Source organism: Ranitomeya variabilis, chromosome 6 (genome assembly GCF_051348905.1).
Source record: "Ranitomeya variabilis isolate aRanVar5 chromosome 6, aRanVar5.hap1, whole genome shotgun sequence".
In the NCBI taxonomy this organism is placed as follows: domain Eukaryota; kingdom Metazoa; phylum Chordata; class Amphibia; order Anura; family Dendrobatidae; genus Ranitomeya; species Ranitomeya variabilis.
Window position 1 is genome coordinate 248,071,440 of NC_135237.1, and position 23,881 is coordinate 248,095,320.

The 23,881-nt window shown below is 44.7% G+C and overlaps 1 protein-coding gene across 6 annotated transcripts in view; it reads left to right on the forward strand.

The window, feature by feature from the left end:
* Positions 1–23,881, forward strand: part of PTPN3 (protein tyrosine phosphatase non-receptor type 3) — a 530,936-nt gene that overhangs the window by 431,372 nt on the left and 75,683 nt on the right. For all 6 annotated transcript variants that reach the window (XM_077269560.1, XM_077269564.1, XM_077269563.1 and 3 more), the window contains 4 exons: positions 8,620–8,643; positions 9,882–10,074; positions 21,961–22,038; positions 22,212–22,268. In XM_077269560.1, coding sequence (XP_077125675.1) covers positions 8,620–8,643; positions 9,882–10,074; positions 21,961–22,038; positions 22,212–22,268 — 352 coding nt within the window. The remainder of the gene's footprint in view (positions 1–8,619; positions 8,644–9,881; positions 10,075–21,960; positions 22,039–22,211; positions 22,269–23,881) is intronic.

Consider the following 23,881-nt stretch of genomic DNA (forward strand, 5'->3'; position numbering starts at 1 on the left):
TCTGTTATGTTTCTTCTATGTTTTGGCAGTGTGTATTCACCACAAATGTAACAGAATGAGTCTGGATCATTAAGACAACTTCTTCTTGATGAGTTCATGCTTTTCACTGGAAAACAGACAACAACATAAAGTTAGTGCAAAAATCAAGCTATGAACAAACTTTTAGAACACTAATTAACACAAATCTATATTGAGAACTGCTCAGTTCAAGTACTAATCCAAAGAAATTAATGAGATGATGCGTCGCATTTACCAACAAGTGCTATAAATAAGATACCAAAAATCTCAAAAACTTGAGCCAATCTGGCAAAACTGATGACATATTCAGAATCAGCACCCCAAAAATACCCTAAATTCGATGAAATATCTTTGGCACCAAAAATGCTGTTGACCAGTGTAATAGATATGGCTGTTACAACTATGAATGAATAAATGAAAAAAAATTGTCTAGTCATGCGAACAAGTGCATCACAATGATGTCAATGTGTCTATTATATATATGCTTTTCTGCATGTGTGTACAATAATGTGTAAATAGATAATGTGCGTATTATATCGTGCTTATGTGGGTGTAGCTTGATAGGGGGGCCCAAACTCAAGTCCTGCAGAAGGGCCCTTCAGGATCCGCCTCTGATTTGAGTACTCTATTGAGACTCAACCTAATATTCCAACTTGAAAGAAGTGCTGGTGAGGACATAGACAAGTACCAGCATCTGTCTCTACTTGTCTTCTTATTGGTATTTTTCCAGTATAATCCAGGACTAGGAGCCATGAACTACTTTTAGCCTCTTTCTTGAGTTTCTCTGCTCTCTTCTTCAATTTGACAGATGCTGACTAGTGGACTTCCTGTGCACAGGAGGGATTGGAGGCCTGTTACATGGCGTGATGTACCTGATGAGCCTCCTCCAGACTTCTGTGCTGCAGATACACGTGCTATCTGCGCTTTTCAGCTTTTCATGGATAGAACACCTACCCATTATAATCTCTGGGGCTATTCACATATCTGTGTTTTTTCAGAGACCACGTGTATATGCCATAATCATGGAATCATTTTCCGGAGTCATAGATGGAGAGTTCCAATACTTGTCTGTGGGTCCATGAAAATCATGTCTGTAACATGGATGGCATCTGCTTTCAGTCCATGTGCTATCCGTGATTAACATTGCAATGCGTGAAAATTGGTGATGACATTGTAACAAGGTGGCACGGGGTGGTAGTCATGACAGAGTCCATAAGCAACACTCCATATGTACTCCTTCCCCTTTCACATGGAAAGACAGATATAGTCCCAGCCCTGAGGCACAGTTAGTTACCTCTAACACACTGTTGCTTCCAACACTGGAACGGCGTCCTCCGGATACACTACACGTCACTCTCCAATTCCAACATTAATGAACTTTTTAAAAGGGATGAGATAAATGAGGTAAAACTTTCCTGTTCTTTCCCTGTCTAGAACTGCAGCCTTGTCAGCTCCCCTCCAGATGCTGGGAACCAACATTCCTTCTTGGGGCACTCTCAAAGTCCCAGTGCCTGTTTCCACTGTCCGGCAGTCCTTGGCAGCCCTTTATTCCCCCTCCTGGGGTGTCCTCCACAACTATTGGTAGCCGGTTAGCAACAAGGCCCATCTACGCTGCCCAGCAGACTTTGGCAGCAGCAGTGTGCAGCAGCTTGGTCACCTTCTGCTCCTAGCTGTGCAGAGCATCCTGGGCAAGTTGCCCGGGCGTCTGCTCCAGAATCAGGAAATCCTTCTCCTTTTAGACCGGCCCCCTATTTAACGTTTTAATTTTTTCTGTCCCTAAGCTTGTGCATAGCAAACACAGCACATTACAATATACACAGCATAAGCATAACAAACACAGCACATTAAACGTTACTCTTTACACATTAATATGTGGCAGAACAATATTCAACATTAGGGAACCATCAGGCTGCCGCATTGGACACACACATAATGTTCAGGAAAGAGGAGGTTCGTAAGGGTAACCGCCACCTCCTTACACCATACTGATGGTAAAGGCTGGCACACAGGCCATACACTGATAAAACTCCCATTCGATACACTGATGACACTCGTGCCATTTTTTGAAAAACAAGACAAAGCCCTGACATTTGAATGAAGCCTTAGGGTTTGTTCCCACGATCAGGAATGGCTCAGTATTTGCTCAGGATTTGACGCAGGTCAAATCTGCATCAAATCTTCATCTCAGGTAACTGGCAGGTCACCTGCGTATTTGATGCGTTTTTTCCGCATGCGTTTTTTCATTGCATGCTGGGTTTTTTTTGTCACTTGAAATAAAGCTAATTGAAAGTTGGCTTCTGGGAAGGGAAAAAAAAAGTGATTTCCTGTTTGCAGATATATTGGGGTATGTTTTGATGATCAGTAAACACTGCGGGTTGGATGCTGCATACATCTGCAGCATCCAACCCTCAGTGGCCAGATGTTACAGCATAGTTACAGCATAGTGGATGAGATTTCAAGAAATCCCATGCCCACTATGCGTGCACGAATGCCCGTGGCTTCCCTGTGGAGACGGACATGTGGAGCGTCTTTCCAGACCATAGCTTGTCTACTTATGTAGTGGAGACGCTCAATCTCCGCAGCGTAAATTACCCATTCACTATCATTAGATGCAGTAAAACCGCATCTATCTTCCTAATCACATGCATATTAGGTGTAGTAGTGCAGTTTACTACGCATATGAACTAATTTATATAATGGTGAATCTTGTGACACAGCCGGACATACATGACACAGGAAGTGGAGGAAAGCATAGAGGCCCCTTCTTTAACCCCTTCATGATGGAGGCCTTTTTCATTTTTGTTTTTCGCTTCCCTCCTCCCAGAGCCATAACTTTTTTATTTTTCCATCATATAGCCATGTGAAGGCTTGTTTTGTGGGACGAGTTGTACTTTTGAAAAACACCATTGGTTTTACTATGTCTTGTACTAGAAAACGGGAAAAAAATTCCAAGTGTGGTGAAATTGCAAAAAAAGTGCAATCCCACACTTGTTTTTTGTTTGGCTTTTTTGCTAGGTTCACTAAATGCTAAAACTCACCTGCCATTGAGATTCTCCAGGTCATTTCGAGTTCATAGACACCAAACATGTCTAGGTTATTTTTTATCTAAGTGGTGGAAAAAAATTCCAAACTTTGCTAAAAAAAAATAAAAAATTGCGCAATTTTCCAATACCCGTAGCGTTTCCATTTTTCAGGATCTTGGGTCAGGTGAGGGCTTATTTTTTGTGTGCCGAGCTGACGATTTTAATGATACCATTTTGGTGCAGATACGTTCTTTTGATCGCCCGCTATTGCATTTTAATGCAATGTCGCAGCGACCAAAAAAGGTAATTCTGGTGTTTTTAATTTTTATTCTCGCTACGCCGTTTAGTGATCTGGTTAATCCTTTTTTTAGCACCACCCTACATCTCCTCTCTGGTCTCAGTCTACCACCCTACCCGTGCCCTCCGCTCCGCTAATGACCTCAGGTTAGCATCCTCAATAATCAGAACCTCCCATTCCCGTCTCCAAGACTTTACACGTGCTGCGCCGATTCTTTGGAATGCGTTACCTAGGTTAATACGATTAATCCCCAATCCCCACAGTTTTAAGCGTGCCCTAAAAACGCATTTGTTCAGACTGGCCTACCGCCTCAACGCATTAACCTAACTATCCCTGTGTGGCCTATTAAAAATAGAAAAAAACAAAACAAAACACATAATCAGGTTCCTTGCATCGTGTTCTCATACACTTTATGCAGTTAATAGCACTCTGTGTCTGTACTGCTACATACTTAGGCAGTTAACTGGTTCATGCAGCTTTACATGAACACCCGATCCTTACACTATGGCTGGTCCAAATAACTAAAGCAATTGTTACCATCCACCTCTCGTGTCTCCCCTTTTCCTCATAGTTTGTAAGCTTGCGAGCAGGGCCCTCATTCCTCCTGGTATCTATTTTGAACTGTGATTTCTGTTATGCTGTAATGTCTATTGTCTGTACAAGTCCCCTCTATAAGTTGTAAAGCGCTGCGGAATATGTTGGCGCTATATAAATAAAAATTATTATTATAAAAATTATTATTATTTTTTATTGAAAGATTGGGCGATTCTGAACTCGTCGATACCAAATATGTGTGTATGATTTTTTTTATTGTTTTATTTTGAATGGGGTGAAAGGGGGGTGATCTTAAACTTATATATATATATATATATATAACCGTTACACCGATGCCTCTACCTTGTGCCAGTCATTACACTGGCTACCCATCCAATCCAGAATCCAGTACAAAATTACTACCCTCATCCACAAAGCACTCCATGGCTCAGCACCACCCTACATCTCCTCTCTGGTCTCAGTCTACCAACCTACCCGTGCCCTCCGCTCTGCTAATGACCTCAGGTTAGCATCCTCAATAATCAGAACCTCCCACTCCCGTCTCCAAGACTTTACACGTGCGGCGCCGATTCTTTGGAATGCACTACCTAGGTTAATACAATTAATCCCCAATCCCCACAGTTTTAAGCGTGCACTAAAAACTCATTTGTTCAGATTGGCCTACCGCCTCAACGCATTAACCTAATTATCCCTGTGTGGCCTATTAATAAAAAACAACAACATAATCACGTTCCTCCATCATGTTCTCATACACTTTATGCAGTTAATAGCCTCTGTGTCTGTACTGTTACATACTTAGGCAGTTAACTGGTTCATGCAGCTTTACATGAACACCCGAGCCTTACACTATGGCTGGTCCAAATAACTAAAGCAATTGTTACCATCCACCTCTCGTGTCTCCCCTTTTCCTCATAGATTGTAAGCTTGCGAGCAGCAGGGCCCTCATTCCTCCTGGTATCTGTTTTGAACTGTGATTTCTGTTATGCTGTAATGTCTGTTGTCTGTATAAGTCCCCTCTATAAGTTGTAAAGCGCTGCGGAATATGTTGGCGCTATATAAATAAAATTATTATTATTATTATATATATATATATATATATATATATATATATATATATATTCATATTTTTTAAAACTTTTTTTTTTTTTTACTTCTGTCATGCTTCAATAACCACCATGGGAGGCTAGAAGCTGGCACAACTCGATCGGCTCTGCTACATAGAAGCAATGCTCAGATCGCTCCTATGTAGCATATTTACTGCATTGCTATGAGCACCGACCACAGGGTGGCGCTCACAGCAAGCCGGTATCAACAACCATAGAGGTCTCAAGGAGACCTCTGGTTGTCATACCGACACATCGCTGACCCACGATCATGTGACGGGGTCGGTGATGCACGCATTTCTGGCCTGATGGCCAGAAGCGCTAGTTAAATGCCGCTGTCAGCGTTTGACAGCAGCATTTAACTAGTTAATAGTGGCGGGTGGATCGTGATTTCACTCTCCGCTATTGCACGCACATGTCAGCTGTACAAAATAGCTGACATGTCGTGGCTTTGATTTGGGCTCAGCGCTGGAGCCCATATCAAAGGGGGAGACACTACATGCGCCGTATTAGTATGGCACATGTCGTGAAGGGGTTAATTATTTTTTTATTTTTTTTTAAACGGCGTGGGGTCCTCCTATATTTGTTAACCAGCCAGAGTAAAGCAGGCTGCTGGGACTAGTATTTCAGGCTGGTAAGAATCCAATATCCATGAACCTTACTAGCCTGATAATACCATGCCACAGCAGTCTGCTCACCTTGGATGGTTAGCAAAAATAGTGGGATCCCCTCAAACAAAAAACAACGTTTGATCCACCTATATTTGTTAACCAGCCAAGGAATAAGCAGGCAGCTGCAGCCCGGTATTTTCAGGCTGGTAAGGATCCAATATCCATGAACCTTACTAGCTTGATAATATCAGGTCTCAGCAGTCTGCTTACCTTGGATGGTTAGCAAAAATAGTAGGATCCCCTTGAAAAAAAAAATATTTGTTAACCAGCCAAGGAAAAAGCAGACAGCTGCGGCCCGGTATTCTCAGGCTGGCTAGTCCTATGGATTTTGGCCCTCACCAGCCTAAAAATAGCAGCCTGCAGCCGCCCCACCATTGGCACATCCAACGATGCACCAATTGCGGCACTTTATTCGTTTCTTCCCTCTTGCCCTGTAGTGATGGCAGGCATCATAATATTTGTTGGGTTGATGTCACCTTTGTATTGTCCGGTGACATCAAACCCATGGCTAAGTAATGGAGAGGTGTCTATAAGACACCTCTCCATTACTAATCCTATAGTTATATGGTAAATAAAGACACGGCCAGAATAAAATCCTTTAATTGAAATAAAGACACCACAGACTCCTTTAATATTCTAAATTAAACCATATTTATTGTAACGCCTAATTCCCTGAAGCACTCGATCTCCTGTAAAAAAAAAAAAAAAAAAAGTAAAATAAAAAAGCAACAATATACTATACCTGTCCACCGAGAAGATAATCAGTAATGTCCCACAGCGAATTCAGCTCTGCTACATCTGGATGCCTTTGGCTGAACGGTGGCATTATGCCACCATCCAGCCTGACATCCAGACACAGCGGAGCTTGTAGATGACCACCGGAGATAACTCGGTCTCCGGTGGTCACCTGCGCTGCAGTTCTTAAGATCAGCTGACCGTGAGACATTGGCAAGTGACCGGAGATAACCCCGGCAATCATGTGCACGGCAGTTCTCGTGGTCAGCTGATCTCATCGCAAGAACTGCAGTGGACACGAAGTTCCGGCTGTGACAAAAGGTAAGACATTATTTAAATTGGTTCACGTGCGTAGTAAGCTGCGTTCCCGCACTTAATACGGATGTGACTATAAATATAATGCAGTTTTACCGCATCTAATGATAGTCTATGGGTAATTTATGCTGCAGAGACGCTGCTCCGCATGTTCGTTTACACAGGGATGCCGCAGGCGTGTCTCTGATCGCATAGTCTAGATGGGATTTCTTGAAATCCCATCCACTATGCTGTAACATCTGGCCACTGCTGGTTGGATGCTGCAGATGTATGCAGCATCCAACCCGCAGCGTTTGCTGACCATGGGAACATACCCTCACATATACGGTAGTTGTAACATTTCTTACCAAGACACCAAACCACTGTGCAGAAAGCTATCCTGCCACAAAACGGTGCATCTCTACACATATCTGGACGTGTTGCTGTAAGTGTCCAGCCACAGCTTTCTGCATTGGGTCATGCATCCTTGGGCTCCTCTTAAATGTTTTTCTGATGTAATTGCTGAGACAGAAGTCTTCCTGGGGCTATTGTTTCTGCACTCCAGCGCGATATGCTAACACAAGGCTGGTGTACATGCCGTTCTGTTGTGCAACTTGTAAGCTAAGCATAGCATTGAGCAATGCAATTACCAAACAATGTATGCTATTTCACAGTCACATACAGCACCATGCGAAAAAAAAACAATTCATCGGTGATGTGTGAAGGGGGTTTGTTATTTTCAGAATGTGGGTGAAACACCCATCTACTCGTATATCATTTATAGTCATGTTTCATTTTACAGGGAAATTGTCATTCGATAATGTTCTGCTATTTTACTTAAAGAGGACCTCTCACAAATTGAAAATAATCTTTTTTTTTCTTATTTTATTCCCACTCTTCCCCTATGTATTATTATTATTTTTGTTATTAAATCCACTCTATGGTCCCAGAATTACGGCTCTTTTTGTTCAGTGATAATTTTTCTCGTGTTTACCGAGGTTGGTGTGGCTCACAGGATACTCTGTGGGCATATGTTTAGGCTACTTTATATTATTACAGCGTGACCAACTGGTAAAGATCATAAACAAATCAACTAAGTAAAAAGGCCCATATGTCTGGAACCGTATGGTGAATTTAAGAAAACCAAAAAAAAACTGACTACTCAGGATCAGCGGTTACAAAATAGGAGCAAAAACCGGTCACTTTTGACCTGGTGATAGGTCCTCTTTTTTCATAATTTTTCCCTATCACTATCTGCATTTAGAAGACCCTAAAATCTTTTAATTTTTTGCTCTGATCACTTAACTTACCGTAATGTTAGGACTCGTGCATACCTCCGTAATAGTGTTATTTTGTCCCATGTAATTCAATGAGGCACTGCACATGTGCATTTCTTTCTGTGGACTGATTTGGTCTAAGGAAAAATAGTGCAGCATGCATGAGGTGCCACTGATAGTTGGATGGCACTCGGCCATTCATGTCTATGGGCGTAGGCAAAACATTGAACTGCACTCAGATGATGACTGAGAAAAGCAGATCGCACTCTGATCATATAATCGGACCAGTTTTCTTGGGTGAGAGAAAATGGGTCCTGTGATCCTGGCCTTAAGCTAATATTACCTGTTCTATTGAGAACTGCATTTATCGCAGAATCATCAGAGGCAGAATGACAATGGCAGGTATCGCCTCCAGTGTGTACAAATAACAGGATCCATCATTCACGATAGTTTTTAGTTTAAGCACAGGTCAAATGCCTATGTGACTGCAGTAATAGAAGCTAAGTCAAGATAGCTGACTAAATAATGATATACATAAATTGAATAAAACATACAATTGTATTGTTAAAAAATAATGTAGTTATATAAAAGATCAGCGATTGTTGAGGAAAAACATATCTCACTATTTCTTTTATTTCTGTTTAGGTTGTCAGATGCAGACTCTCCAAAGTAAGTGATGATCCATCTTGTGTTATAGGTTGGATATATTGGGGCAGAATGATAGTGATAGTCATTCATTAAGAGTAGGTTATATTAAAATCATCAATAGGGCTGACAATCTATTGATGAATTTGCTTGGGAGGTAAAGAAAAGTCACTTCAGACTTTTTTCAGTATATTCATTTATCATTAAAAATGACACAATGGTTTTATAAATATGAATTCCATATCTTTCAATATATCTATGCAATAAAATAAAATCTATAAATACATCAATCTTTTTGTTGAGCTTCATAGATTAAAGGAGTTGTCCACTACTCTGACAACCCCTTCTAAATCCATATGATTTCCCCTTATAAAATATCACCTATACTTGCCTTTGGTGCCTTGTCCCATTCCAGTTGTGTCAGCACTGGCTCTCCTGGGGATCGTGAGACATTTCAATGTTATGCCATGCGATCCCTACGGCCAATCAGCGGTTGCTTCACTCTCCCATCTTTCACTTTCTGTGGATGTATGTGATCAGAACGAGGGTATAGTGAAGCCAGAGCAGATTGGCCGCAGGGATTGCGTGACATAACAATGTCATGCGATCCCTGGGAGAACCAATTCCAACACAGTCTGAGCGGCGCTGACACCGGAGGTGATAAGAGGTGTTACTTTAAAAAGGGGACACATAGGTATTCACAAGGGGTTGCTCCGAGTAGTGCACAACTTTTTTAAAAGTACTTGAACAACCCCTTTTTACATGCTGTAGTCTCCCATGTAAAATAATTGAAAAAATGTATATTCTCCTCTTGCACCTCTGCTGTTTCAGCAATGTCACCCGACACTTTCCTGACATTATGCCACGTGAATGCTGCAGCCCATCACTGACCATTGATAGGCTGCAGCATTCACGTGGCATAACTATGTCATACGAGCACCCGGATATCTGCTTAGTGCCAACATTTTTGAAACATGGCCAAACTTGAGTATAAGGTTTTGTTTTTTTTAATTTTCCATAGGGAGCTACAACATTTAGGAAGGGGTTGTCCAAATAGCAGACAATCCCTTTACCGTTTTCACAATGAGAACTAGGTTCTTACTTGCTTTGGGCAACAAAATCTTTTTTTTCAATTTGACAGTTAGAGACCCATAAAGAGAGACCTCTCAATATCTTAAGTATAGTATTTCTATTGTTTTGTCTGCATCATTCTGTATGTAGCACACTAAATTTTCCATCTATTTCTACTGTTGATATTTTAGAAACCTATTAGAATACAGTCCAAAAGAAAATCAATTGAGCAGTCAAGGTTCATATCCTAGTTCTCCCAATGGGGTGTCAAATCATTTATATTCACATCCACTTGAAGGTGTGGACAAGACGTTTTTAGATACCTATGATACCATCAAGAAAGGGAACTCAACAGATGATTCCGGTCAATACTACTATGATAAGGTATGTTCATTTTCACAACTAGCATCGGTTAAAGGGAACCTATCAACATGCTTATACTGCTCTAAATGTGAGCTGCAGATTTCAGTGACAGGTTCCTTAGTGCCAATAAATTTTATTCTAAAGCTAAGCAGCGTTTTTAGAGAAATCATCATTTTAACACTCGTTTGTATCCAATAATTGTCTTCTTGGTGGCACTCCATCAGCTTCTATCAGAGCAGCATGATTGCAGGATAAACAGAATCAAACAATATGAAGAATGAATACGGGACAATTTCCTTCCAAAAGTTAGTGAAAACAAGTCAGGATATGCTTTCTACAGCTTGGAGCCCATTAGCTGAGCATTAAAACATAAAACAGATATAAATTGCTCCTGGCTTGAAGTTTGAGGCAATATCTTTGTAATCTGCGACACAGTTCTGGTGATGCCATGAAAGCTGTTATTAAAGCTGAGCCATGTGGAAAGATACAGGAGGTTTTTTAAAGTATTATAGTATTATTTTCTAAAATACTTCTGCACTTAAAGTTAAAATACAACTTAATGGAAGTTTCACGTGCCATCTTCAAGAGTTTGTGCCCATGCTACCTTATGTACTTTTGGTGGTCCTACCCTCTATTGGCACGTCAGGATAAAGCTCCTCGTACATTTTAGATGGCTGGTGGGAAAATACTTGTTAGGCTGACAGACCTGCTTCTAGTAGCAGCAATTGGAGCTACCTCTGATTGCTGCTGTTTAATCGCAATGATTACCTACTTGACCTCTTCAAATATTGAGAGTCCAAATACAACCAATTTATCGGATCGAGAAAAGACTCGTGTTTTTATGTATAGAGCGAGAAAAAGGGAGCACTCCCTGTGTGAGACTGCAAGGTAATTGGGGAGGTGGTGGGATGTGAATTGCCCATCTTATTGAGTTGTACACAGCACAAGGCCATATTCCTGGCAGCGCCCTGACAACACCACTGTTTTCTCTTAATTTCCCTTTCATTTTACTGTAATATACAATAGTTCTTTATTACAGATGTAGTGTGGCTAATGGTCGTGTAGTGAATGGGAGGTATGTGTCACAGAGATGGCTTTTCTCTGTGATGTAACCTGGAGTATTTTCTCCAGTGCATGAAAGCACTAAAAGGTTCGTTTGTTGCACCTAGGACCGGGTTACGGGTAGCTGTGAGAGATGGGCAAGTCTAGCTACCCACATACCTCACCTTGGTGTGGTTAGCAGACTATGTATTGGAGTGTGTTTGGTTCCAGACTGATCCTGAATACTGGACACTTCCCCAGCCTCTGTGCCCAGAGGCCTGGCGGAGCAGAGCCCTGCTATGGACATTTTGGTATTTTGTTTGCCTAATCTAAAGGCTGTTTGCTTTCTGTTTTTGCTTTTGGGTTTATGAATCAGTAAACCCATTAACTTTTAAAGGAACAAGCTTCCTGTTTTCCTCCCGTTGCACCCGAGTGAATAAAACCCCTACGCAAACCAAAAATTAACTTTTCCTATACTACAAATAGCTATGATACAAGTAATAAACCCGATGAACGAAAAAAGACAACAAGGGGGCAAGTCAGAGTAATAGAATAATAAATGAGTAAAGTTTATTAATAAATAATAATAGAAAATATTAAAAATGTGGTAGTGAAAGGTAATATTAAAAACACATTTAGGAAAAAGAGTGGCGATAGATCCACAATAAGGATTAAAAAAAATCCCTAGGAGAAGGCAAGAAAATCCCTTGAAGTTGTCATCCTAATTGGCAATTACCGTATATAAAAGCCAAGAGTTCAATATATAAATAATGTGCACACTTGTGAACAGTCACCTGTAGCATAAAATATCCTAAATATAATAATAATAATAATAATAATAATAATAATAATGGCATACAAATAAAATAAGTATGATGTTAGACAATATGATGGGTAAGTAAAGTGTAAAGTGATGAATGATTTCAGTATACACTTGATTAATAGATTGATATAAAGTTTAGATGGAAGTAATTGATAACACTAGCATAGAACAGCTGACTACACCTTAAGACTCCCAGATCTATAATGATGTTAACCCATCTTGTGAAATATGCCCCAGGAAGTGTAAAAGTCCCATCACCATACATGATCAGTACCTTGAGACATGGTTAGCTACCAGTGCGTAAGGCAGGAAAGGAGGTGGCACACCTGTTCAGACACCCATCGCCATGCTCTTATCCATCCCCCTTGATGGTCTACTGGTATGTTTCCATGGCAGCCAGGGGCCTGCTGAAGGTTCTTGCTGCCATCTTGACATTCCTAATCTTGATAACCTTGCCTGTGTATGGATGATTGGGTATGGATGGCACATGGCTTATTCCTTGCCATTTTCTGTTTGCATTGTGCTTCTCCTCCTTTATGTATCTAATATATAATTGCCTAGAATACTACTTCCTGCAATTTGTGCCAACTTCCATGGCTTTGTCCGGAGCTAATGTCCGGAGCTAATGTCCGGAGCTAATGTCCGGAGATAAGTGACGTCACCAGTGTCCTACACCCAGGCAGAGCACAGTGGCCCCAGGCAGAGCACAGGGGCCCCACGCAGAACATGGGGCCCCAGGCAGAGCACAGGGGCCCCAGGCAGCATATGGGGCCCCAGGCAGAGCACAGGAGCCCCAGGCAGCATATGGGGCCCCAGGCAGAGCACAGGAGCCCCAGGCAGCATATGGGGCCCCAGGCAGAGCACAGTGGCCCCAGGCAGGGAACACACCAAATCGGAGGCCGAGGGGCCCCGCCAACCAAATCGGAGGCCGAGGAGCCCCGCCCACCAAATCGAAGGCCGAGCGGCCCCGCCCACCAAAGCGGAGGCCGAGGGGCCCGGCCCCGCCCACCAAAGCGGAGGCCGAGGGGCCCCGACCACCACATCGGAGGCCGAGGGGCCCCGCCCACCAAATCGGAGGCCGAGGGGCCCCGCCCACCAAATCAAAGGCCGAGGGTCCCCGCCCACCAAATCGGAGGCCGAGGGTCCCCGCCCACCAAATCGGAAGCCGAGGGTCCCCGCCCACCAAATTGGAGGCCGAGGGTCCCCGCCCAGAAAAATCGGAGGCCGAGGGGCCCCGCCCACCAAATCGGAGGCCGAGGGGCCCCGCCCACCAAATCGGAGGCCGAGGGGCCCCGCCCTCCAAATCGGAGGCCGGGGGTCCCCGCCCTCCAAATCGGAGGCCGAGGGGCCCCACCCACCAAATCGGAGGCCGAGGGGCCCCGCCCACCAAATCGGAGGCCGAGGGTCCCTGCCCACCAAATCAGAGGCCGAGGGTCCCCGCCCACCAAATCGGAGGCCGAGGGTCCACACCATCCAAATCGGAGGCCGAGGAGCCCCGCCCACCAAATCGAAGGCCGAGCGGCCCCGCCCACCAAATCGGAGGCCGAGCGGCCCCGCCCACCAAATCGGAGGCCGAGGGGCCCCGCCCACCAAATCGGAGGCCGAGGGTCCCCGCCCACCAAATCGGAGGCCGAGGGGCCCCACCAACCAAATCGGAGGCCGAGGCGCCCCGCCTACCAAATCGAAGGCCGAGGAGCCCCGCCCACCAAATCGAAGGCCGAGCGGCCCCGCCCACCAAAGCGGAGGCAGAGGGACACCGCCCACCAAATCGGAAGCCGTGGGGCCCCGCCAACCAAAGCGGAGGCCGAGGGTCCCCGCCCACCAAATCGGAGGCCGAGAGGCCCCGCCCACCAAATCGGAGGTCGAGGGTCCCCGCCCACCAAATCGGAGGTCGAGGGTCCCCGCCCACCAAATCGGAGGCCGAGGGTCCCCGCCCACCAAATCGGAGGCCGGTCCCCGCCCACCAAATCGGAGGCCGAGGGTCCCCACCCACCAAATCGGAGGACGAGGGGCCCCACCAACCAAATCGGAGGCCGAGGAGCCCCGCCCACCAAAAGTAAGTGCGGCCCCAAAAGTAAGTGCGCCCCCGGGTGCAAAAGTAAGTGCGCCCCCGGGTGCAAAAGTAAGTGCGCCCCCGTGTGCAAAAGTAAGTGCGCCCCCGGGTGCAAAAGTAAGTGCGCCCCCGGGTGCAAAAGTGCGCCCCCGGGTGCAAAAGTAAGCGCGCCCCCGGCCCCGGGTGCAAAAGTAAGCGCGCCCCCCAGTCCCGTGTGTGAAAAGTGCTGCTGTAAAGCTGGTAGCGCTGTTCAAGCACCATGTATTTCCTTCAGGAAATGCCCATCTAATATATAATTGCCTAGAATACTACTTCCTGCAATTTGTGCCAACTTCCGTGGCTTTGTCCGGAGCTAATGTCCGGAGATAATGTCCGGAGATAATGTCCGGAGCTAATGTCCGGAGATAAGTGACGTCACCAGTGTCCTACACCCAGGCAGAGCACAGGGGCCCCAGGCAGCATATGGGGCCCCAGGCAGAGCACAGTGGCCCCAGGCAGAGCACAGTGGCCCCAGGCAGAGCACAGTGGCCCCAGGCAGCATATGGGGCCCCAGGCAGAGCACAGTGGCCCCAGGCAGAGCACAGGGGCCCCAGGCAGCATATGGGGCCCCAGGCAGAGCACAGTGGTCCCAGGCAGAGCACAGGGGCCCCAGGCAGCTTATGGGGCCCCAGGCAGAGCACAGTGGCCCCAGGCAGAGCACAGTGGCCCCAGGCAGAGCACAGGGGCCCCAGGCAGAACATGGGGCCCCAGGCAGAGCACAGGGGCCCCAGGCAGAGCACAGGGGCCCCAGGCAGCATATGGGGCCCCAGGCAGAGCACAGTGGTCCCAGGCAGAGCACAGGGGCCCCAGGCAGCTTATGGGGCCCCAGGCAGCACAGTGGCCCCAGGCAGAGCACAGTGGCCCCAGGCAGAGCACAGGGGCCCCAGGCAGAACATGGGGCCCCAGGCAGAGCACAGGGGCCCCAGGCAGAGCACAGGGGCCCCAGGCAGCATATGGGGCCCCAGGCAGAGCACAGGGGCCCCAGGCAGCATATGGGGCCCCAGGCAGAGCACAGGGGCCCCAGGCAGAGCACAGGGGCCCCAGGCAGCGTATGGGGCCCCAGGCAGAGCACAGTGGTCCCAGGCAGAGCACAGGGGCCCCAGGCAGCCTATGGGGCCCCAGGCAGAGCACAGTGGCCCCAGGCAGAACATGGGGCCCCAGGCAGAGCACAGGGGCCCCAGGCAGAGCACAGGGGCCCCCGGCAGCATATGGGGCCCCAGGCAGAGCACAGTGGTCCCAGGTAGAGCACAGGGGCCCCAGGCAGCCTATGGGGCCCCAGGCAGAGCACAGGGGCCCCAGGCAGAGCACAGGGGCCCCAGGCAGAGCACAGGGGCCCCAGGCAGCATATGGGGCCCCAGGCAGAGCACAGGGGCCCCAGGCAGCATATGGGGCCCCAGGCAGAGCACAGTGGCCCCAGGCAGAGCACAGGGGCCCCAGGCAGAACATGGGGCCCCAGGCAGAGCACAGGGGCCCCAGGCAGCATATGGGGCCCCAGGCAGAGCACAGGGGCCCCAGGCAGCATATGGGGCCCCAGGCAGAGCACAGCGATATTTTGGACCACTGTGCGGTGTTTCAGACCCCCTGTGTGATGTCTGGGGCCCTGTTCTTAAGTATATTAAAGATTAAAGTAACGTATATTAAAGTATATTATAGATCAAATTTGACACGTTTATGAGCACCATTGAGTGATATACTCAAGAATGACATAATTTTTCAACATTTTATGGTTTCAAACTGTAAACACTCAGAGTTTTTTTTACTTCAACCAGAAAACCTTAACGGTTCATAAAAAACTTGACTGTTCAGGATATGATAAAAGTCATAGTATTCTGAATCTTTAACTTATAAAGATACCTTTACATGGGGTGATTATTGGTTCCAGAGAGGCTTTCGGCCGATAATCGTACACATGGCTGGTGACAGGACAATACAATATAAACGTTCAAAGGTAAACACTGATAACATTAAAATCTAATATATAATTGCCTAGAATATTACTTCCGGCAATTTGTGCCAACTTCCATGGCTTTGTCCGGAGATAATGTCCGGAGATAAGTGACGTCACCAGCGTCCTACACCCGCTCAGGGTGGACAAAGATATATGCCTTCGTGGTGCGCGGCACTTTTCTGATTGGTCGCTCGCGGCAGGCGGCAACCAATCAGAAATGTGCCGTACTGTCAAGAATTGTCAAGAGCTGGTGAGTGCAGCCATTTTTTGTTCTTTCTTACTATTATTTATTAATTGTATTATTCTTACATTTGAATAAATAAAGTATATATGGATTCTAGACTCCCGATTCTTTAGAATCGGGCTGCCATCTAGTCTTATTATAATATGCTGAGGACTTGACAGTTCGCATGTATGTTTTTGCTGCATTTTTTCCATCCAGTTTTGTAAGTGGGTCAAATCTCAACAGATTTCAAAAATCTCATTCACAAATTGCTTTTTTTTTTACTTGTGTTTTAGATGCATTGAAAAATGCAGCACGAAAATATTGGTGGTATTTTTTTTTCCTTTTGAGATCAAGGAGGTTGAGGAACAATAAAAAATAACACACAAAATTGGAATTACTACTGGCGAATGCAAAAAGAAATGCAACAAAGCCTCTGGCCCAGATACACCAAGACCAGCATTGTACACGCTGGAGTCAGACTCTCTCCATACACATCATTGTCATGTATCAGGAGCATCGGGCGAGTGGCATACTCCTTTGAGTGTATCTTATTCCAGTCTCGGTTGGAGCAAATTTGAGATGAGCGTAAGTCAACATCAGGGCCGCAATCAGGGCATTACTGCCCTTACTACTGTGTGGGGCCTGGTTAACAGAAGCAAAAAGGGGGGCCTGAACACACTGGCAGCCTGCTCCGGGCGGGCCTCCCTCTCTTTGCTTCTTACTGTGCCCCAGGGACATTTAGTTCAAGGCTGCCACACGCCAGATGCATAACAACACTGTGGTGATTTAAAGATGCACCTACAGTGTTGTTAATACATCCGGCAGACGGAAATGGGCACTGTACCTTTAGGCTGCGGCCGGTCTGGGTTCATCATGGTCCTGACGTCATGTGACACTCTGCTCGCACTTCCTCATTGTGGAGCAGAGTGGCGTGCCGTGCGTATTGTGGGCTGGTGTCCTGAGGCGGCGAACAGGGGAAGTGTGGTGACTGCGTCCTGTGAGAAGAGGCTTTGGGTGGCTTCATCTGGCAGCATGTGGCTGATGAGGGAAGGCTAGTGTGGGGGTCTGTATCCAACAGGGCTCAGGAGGAGGCTAGTTGGGACTGGGAGTCTACATCTATCAGGGCCCAGGGGGAGGCAAGGGGGACTGGAAGTTTGCGTCCAACAGGGCCCAGGGGGAGGCTAATGGGGACTGGGAGTCTGCTTTCAGCAGGGCCCAGGGGGAGGCTATTGGGGACTGTAAGTCTGCGTGCAACAGGGCCCAGAGGAAGGCAAGTGAGCTGTCTGCCTCCCACAGGGTGAGGGGAGGTTAGTGATGGGAGGCTAGTGAGGGGAGGCTGCTGAGTGGAGTGATGGGAGGCTGCTGAGTCGAGTAAGGAGAGGCTAGTAGGGGAAGAGTGGAAAAAAGCAATATCTGTAGTTCAAATACCAATCGTACAGAGAGTCCCACTAGAAAAATATCTATAATACAGCATAAGTGGAAATATAAAACATAACTTTTAATAATTATATTAAAAAGTAAAAACAAAGTCACCCAAAGTGAAAGTAAAACCTGGGGTAGAGTCTCAACCATATAATGTAATGGCCAAAGAGACGTACAGACCCCCGTTAAGGATTCAAAAAACTCCGCTTACAGTGGTACTTGCGAAATAAATACAGACCAAGGTATGATATATAAAGTATTAACTGCGGAAAAAAACACTCATTTGATCAGCAGCACAAATTTCCATACACTTGGTTGCATATCAAGACAATATGTCACAATTGTAGCACGCAATATAGACAGTGCCACTGATAATTATTAAATAGTGAAAATGGAACAGTCTCACCAGTTCCACGATACAGGCACAGGAGCAACGGATACTCTCTGGTCAGGGGATGATCCGGAAGTTGATAGGTAGAGATGACAATACCCTGTCAATCCCTATGGGGCTAACGGTAAGCTATCCCCAAAGCTCCTGCCCTTACAAGGGCAGTCCACATCTACCCCTGTATACACATGCCCTGCACTCTCCCTGTCAGTTATTCCCAAGTGACAGGGAGAGTGCAGGGCATGTGTATACAGGGGTAGATGTGGACTGCCCTTGTAAGGGCAGGAGCTTTGGGGATAGCTTACCGTTAGCCCCATAGGGATTGACAGGGTATTGTCATCTCTGCCTATAAACTTCCGGATCATCCCCTGACCAGAGAGTATCCGTTGCTCCTGTGCCTGTATCGTGGAACTGGTGAGACTGTTCCATTTTCACTATTTAAAAATGATCAGTGGCACTGTCTATATTGCGTGCTACAATTGTGACATATTAATAATTGTCTTGATATGCAACCAAGTGTATGGAAGTTTGTGGTGCTGATCAAATGAGTGTTTTTTTTCGCAGTTAATACTTTATATACAGTGGGTCAAAAAAGTATTTAGTCAGTCAGCAATAGTGCAAGTTCCACCACTTAAAAAGATGAGAGGCGTCTGTAATTTCCATCATAGGTAGACCTCAACTATGGGAGACAAACTGAGAAAAAAAAATCCAGAAAATCACATTGTCTGTTTTTTTTATCATTTTATTTGCATATTATGGTGGAAAATAAGTATTTGGTCAGAAACAAACAATCAAGATTTCTGGCTCTCACAGACCTGTAACTTCTTTAAGAGTCTCCTCTTTCCTCCTCTCATTACCTGTAGTAATGGCACCTGTTTAAACTTGTTATCAGTATAAAAAGACACCTGTGCACACCCTCAAACAGTCTGACTCCAAACTCCACTATGGTGAAGACCAAAGAGCTGTCAAAGGACACCAGAAATAAAATTGTAGCCCTGCACCAGGCTGGGAAGACTGAATCTGCAATAGCCAACCAGCTTGGAGTGAAGAAATCAACAGTGGGAGCAATAATTAGAAAATGGAAGACATACAAGACCACCTCGAACTGGGGCTCCACGTAAAATCCCACCCCGTGGTGTCAGAATGATCACAAGAACGGTGAGCAAAAATCCCAGAACCACGCGGGGGGACCTAGTGAATGAACTGCAGAGAGCTGGGACCAATGTAACAAGACCTACCATAAGTAACACACTACGCCACCATGGACTCAGATCCTGCAGTGCCAGACGTGTCCCACTGCTTAAGCCAGTACATGTCCGGGCCCGTCTGAAGTTTGCTAGAGAGCATTTGGATGATCCAGAGGAGTTTTGGGAGAATGTCCTATGGTCTGATGAAACCAAACTGGAACTGTTTGGTAGAAACACAACTTGTCGTGTTTGGAGGAAAAAGAATACTGAGTTGCATCCATCAAACACCATACCTACTGTAAAGCATGGTGGTGGAAACATCATGCTTTGGGGCTGTTTCTCTGCAAAGGGGCCAGGATGACTCATCCGGGTACATGAAAGAATGAATGGGGCCATGTATCGTGAGATTTTGAGTGCAAACCTCCTTCCATCAGCAAGGGCATTGAAGATGAAACGTGGTTGGGTCTTTCAACATGACAATGATCCAAAGCACACCGCCATGGCAACGAAGGAGTGGCTTCGTAAGAAGCATTTCAAGGTCCTGGAGTGGCCTAGCCAGTCTCCAGATCTCAACCCTATAGAAAACCTTTGGAGGGAGTTGAAAGTCCGTGTTGCCAAGCGAAAAGCCAAAAACATCACTGCTCTAGAGGAGATCTGCATGGAGGAATGGGCCAACATACCAACAACAGTGTGTGGCAACCTTGGGAAGACTTAAAGAAAACGTTTGACCTCTGTCATTGCCAACAAAGGATATATTACAAATTATTGAGATGAAATTTTGTTTCTGACCAAATACTTATTTTCCACCATAATATGCAAATAAAATGATAAAAAAAACAGACAATGTGATTTTCCTGATTTTTTTTTCTCAGTTTGTCTCCCATAGTTGAGGTCTACCTATGATGTAAATTACAGACGCCTCTCATCTTTTTAAGTGGTGGAACTTGCACTATTGCTGACTGACTAAATACTTTTTTGCCCCACTGTATCATACCTTGGTCTGTATTTATTTTGCAAGTACCACTGTAAGCGGAGTTTTTTGAATCCTTAACGGGGGTCTGTAAGTCTCTTTGGCCATTACATTATATGGTTGAGGCTCTACCCCAGGTTTTACTTTCACTTTGGGTGACTTTGTTTTTTACTTTTTAATATAATTATTAAAAGTTATGTTTTATATTTCCACTTATGCTATAAATAGTAGGGGAAGAGTGCTGAGGGGAGTCTGCATTCAGCAGGTGGAGGCTGCTTGGGTGAGTCTGCGTCCCGCAGGTGGAGGCTACTGCTTGGAGTCTTCCTCCAGTAGGTGGAGTCTGTGTCCCACGGGGAATTTGATGTGGGTAGGCTGAGGAGGCTGTTGAGTTAAGTGAGGGGAGGCTGCTGAAAGAGTGAAGGGAGACTAGTAGGGGAAGGGTGCTGAGGGGGAGTCTCTGTCCAGCAGGTTGAGGCTGCTGGGGTGAGTCTGCGTCCCACAGGGGGTGTCTGTGTCCTGCAGGGGGGAGGCTACTGCAGGGAGTCTGCGTCCAGCAGGTGGAGTCTGTGTGCGCAGGGGGAATCTGCTGTGTGGAGGCAGCGACTCATCGGTGATCACTGTATTACCTATACACTATACACTATATACAAAGCTCCTGTATATAATGTCACTGTTGATCACTGTATTACCTGGACACTGTATACGAAGTTCAGATCTTCTGTGTATAATGGCCCTTATGGTGATATTAGTATTGTGTTTTTTGTATTAATGATCAGTATTGTAGTATTCGGTTACTATGTGGTGGTAATATGTGATCTGGTCATGGTGTGGCGGTATTTGTTCCTTGTATATGCTGTTATTCGGTCACTGTGGTGGTAATATGTGGTTTGGACATGGTGTGGCGATATTAGTTCTTTGTATGTGGTATGATTCGGTCACTATGTGGTGGTAATATGTTGTCTGTTCATGGTGTGGCGGTATTTGTTCCTTGTTTGTGATATTATTGGTCATTTTAAAAATTGAAAAATAAATAAAAATATACTTAAATTGAATTGGATGTTTTATCAAATGTTTAATAAATTACAGTAGAGTAGGGCCCGGCCAAAGGAGTCTACCTTGTCGTGGTGGCGGTTTAGAAAATCTTTTGGCCAAACAAAAGCTGCTGGCTATGTATATGGTGATGGGAACTGTAAATGTGTGATTGGTGAGGATGTGGTGCAGAAGTGGAATTTTTCCAAGACAGGACAGTGGGACTGTGGACGGTTCGAGGGGTGGAGCCTGGCCGAAGTCTCAAGGGGTCCCGGAAAATTTTGCCAGTTTGGGGCTCCAAAATTCCTAGTGGCAGCCCTAGTCATCATGCCACTTTCCTGGCCAGCTCTGCACCAGCTTTGCTGTAGTTGGGCGTAAATGATGCGAGAACAACAAAAGTCGCATAGATTTAGTGCAGCCTCCAGTTGAGACAGAATAATATGACTTACTATAGCTGTTTAGAATACTGCTGTAATAGCTTTGATGAATTGGGCCCTCTGAGTTTGAACATACTTTTACCCGCTAAATAGATAAACGATATAAAAAAAGTAATAAAAAGTAAAAAATCAATGTAACGAATCGCCTTAAGCATTATTATGACTCATATTTTGTCATGTAATTATTGTATTTGATTTCGTCAGTTTTCTTGCAAGGTTACATGCTTTTCACATGGAACAAAGTAACCATACAATTACCAGCATTAGCCCTTTTGGAATGTGAAGTATTATAAAGCTGACACCTGACTGTATATAGACTATTGTTATTTTTTGTTTTCATATAGAATGAACTTGCTAATGGAGATTTGCTGTTAGTCCGTATTTCACCAGACGAGGAGGGCAAATTTGGATTTAACCTGAAGGTAAAAACTTTTATATACAAAACTTATAATAGCTAACTTTTTATTTTAGTATTTATTTGTTTTTGTTTTTCGTACTGTTCAAATACTGTTGTATTTTATATGTACCATATTGATAAAATGGTGAGGAATTAAATTATTCCCAATATTTACAATATGATTTCCAATATTTGCAGGGTGGTGTGGATCAAAAGATGCAGTTGGTGGTCTCCAGAATCACTCCAGGATCACCTGTAAGTCTTGTAATTTTTATTCATTCATTTTTATGCAGTTTCTTAAGTTTATGTTTCTGTGATCATAGATTTATTCAGCCACTTACTGTAGTTGTAATACTATGAACATTTAGATCAGCAAAATATTTGTAGTGAGATACGTTTTTAGATTTTCTCCTCCATTTAAATTGAAACTGAATGTAAGAGTTATACGTTATACTAAAAGTTGGAAGCAGAGGAGACATACGCTGTCCTTCATTGTGTAATATGAATGGCAAGCAGCACAGACAGTAAGAAAATCTACAAATAAAACTGCAGTTCCTCTTTTTTTGCAAGTATTTCAGGTACACTTTAAAAGATAAGTGTAGCATTAAAAACAAGGTATACTAGAAATGAGCGTAGGGTCTATATAGGGAAGGGTGGAATAAGCTATTTTGGTGCGTAAAGCTGTTATATATTTGTTTCATATAGTAACATGCACATGTAGCTCTGCTGAGCATGAATCTTATATCTATGCATATAGCATTATTATACAGAAATGTGCTATGTACGGTATGTGTCACTGAGCGTTATCACTCAGTGTCCAATTGGCTGTAGACAGAAATATATAGAAAATTGCACCTCCAATTTCACCATAGTCTTAATCATTCTTTGCCCACTTTTTATTCCAGTTCTACTTACAGTTACAAGCTCCACAAAATAGTTGCCGTCTCCTGAAACATAAACCATGTTTAAATAATTGCATTTATATAATCGACATTGAAGTTGTTATTTTATTCAGAATTACTCTTCTTCAATCACTTTGAGAAAAGCAGGGTTCACGTGAGCAGCTTTCCCTGTATATAGACCGCAATGCCCGGAGTAGCCGAAAGTCTCATGGATATATATGAGGTTGAGAGACCCACGTTCAGTCCCGAAATTGCAGTTTTTTATATGGATCACAAACAGAAGCAAGGGATCCAATTCATTATTGCATTTGTGCTTTTTTGGACTAATTTAATGGTATTTTTTACCTGTTTCTTTTTATCTGCACCCAATTCTTCTTTTAATTTGCACCTTTTTTAAAGTTTATTTCATGTGAACGTTTATTTTTTTAAGTGCACCTTTGAGGACCGAGGTTTAGGGTTTTCCAAATGTTTTGGCTGAAAAAATAAGGGCCCAGTTTAAACTTTGTCAACTTTCTTTTTTGACTTGTGTTTTTTATTTATGTTTATGGTGCACATAATTCATGAATTTTGGGCATAGCCTTAAATAATAATTTTTTTCTGCCTTTTAAAAAGTTCTCGACTGTCTACTGTACATAAATGTCGGTACTTGCTTGGCTTCGTGCAGCACTAAAGTTTATCAACAGTAGGTGGTCTAGTAGCACTAAGGAACCCCAGGGTCCTGCAAGCCCTGTCATTCCAGTGCAGAGAGATAGCTCTGGCAGGTGACATCATTGGGACCTGATTGGATCAGCTCGCAATGATGTTAACCCTTTGTAATCTTCTAGATGAATTGCTATTTGCGACATTTATAAGATTGTGAGAGGGAAAGCGCTCCTTCTCTTACCTTTCCAGTGCCCCGTGACATGATAATAGGGGAGCCAAGGGTTATCATGGTAGCTGGTGGTCACATGTTGACTTCCAGGTCTG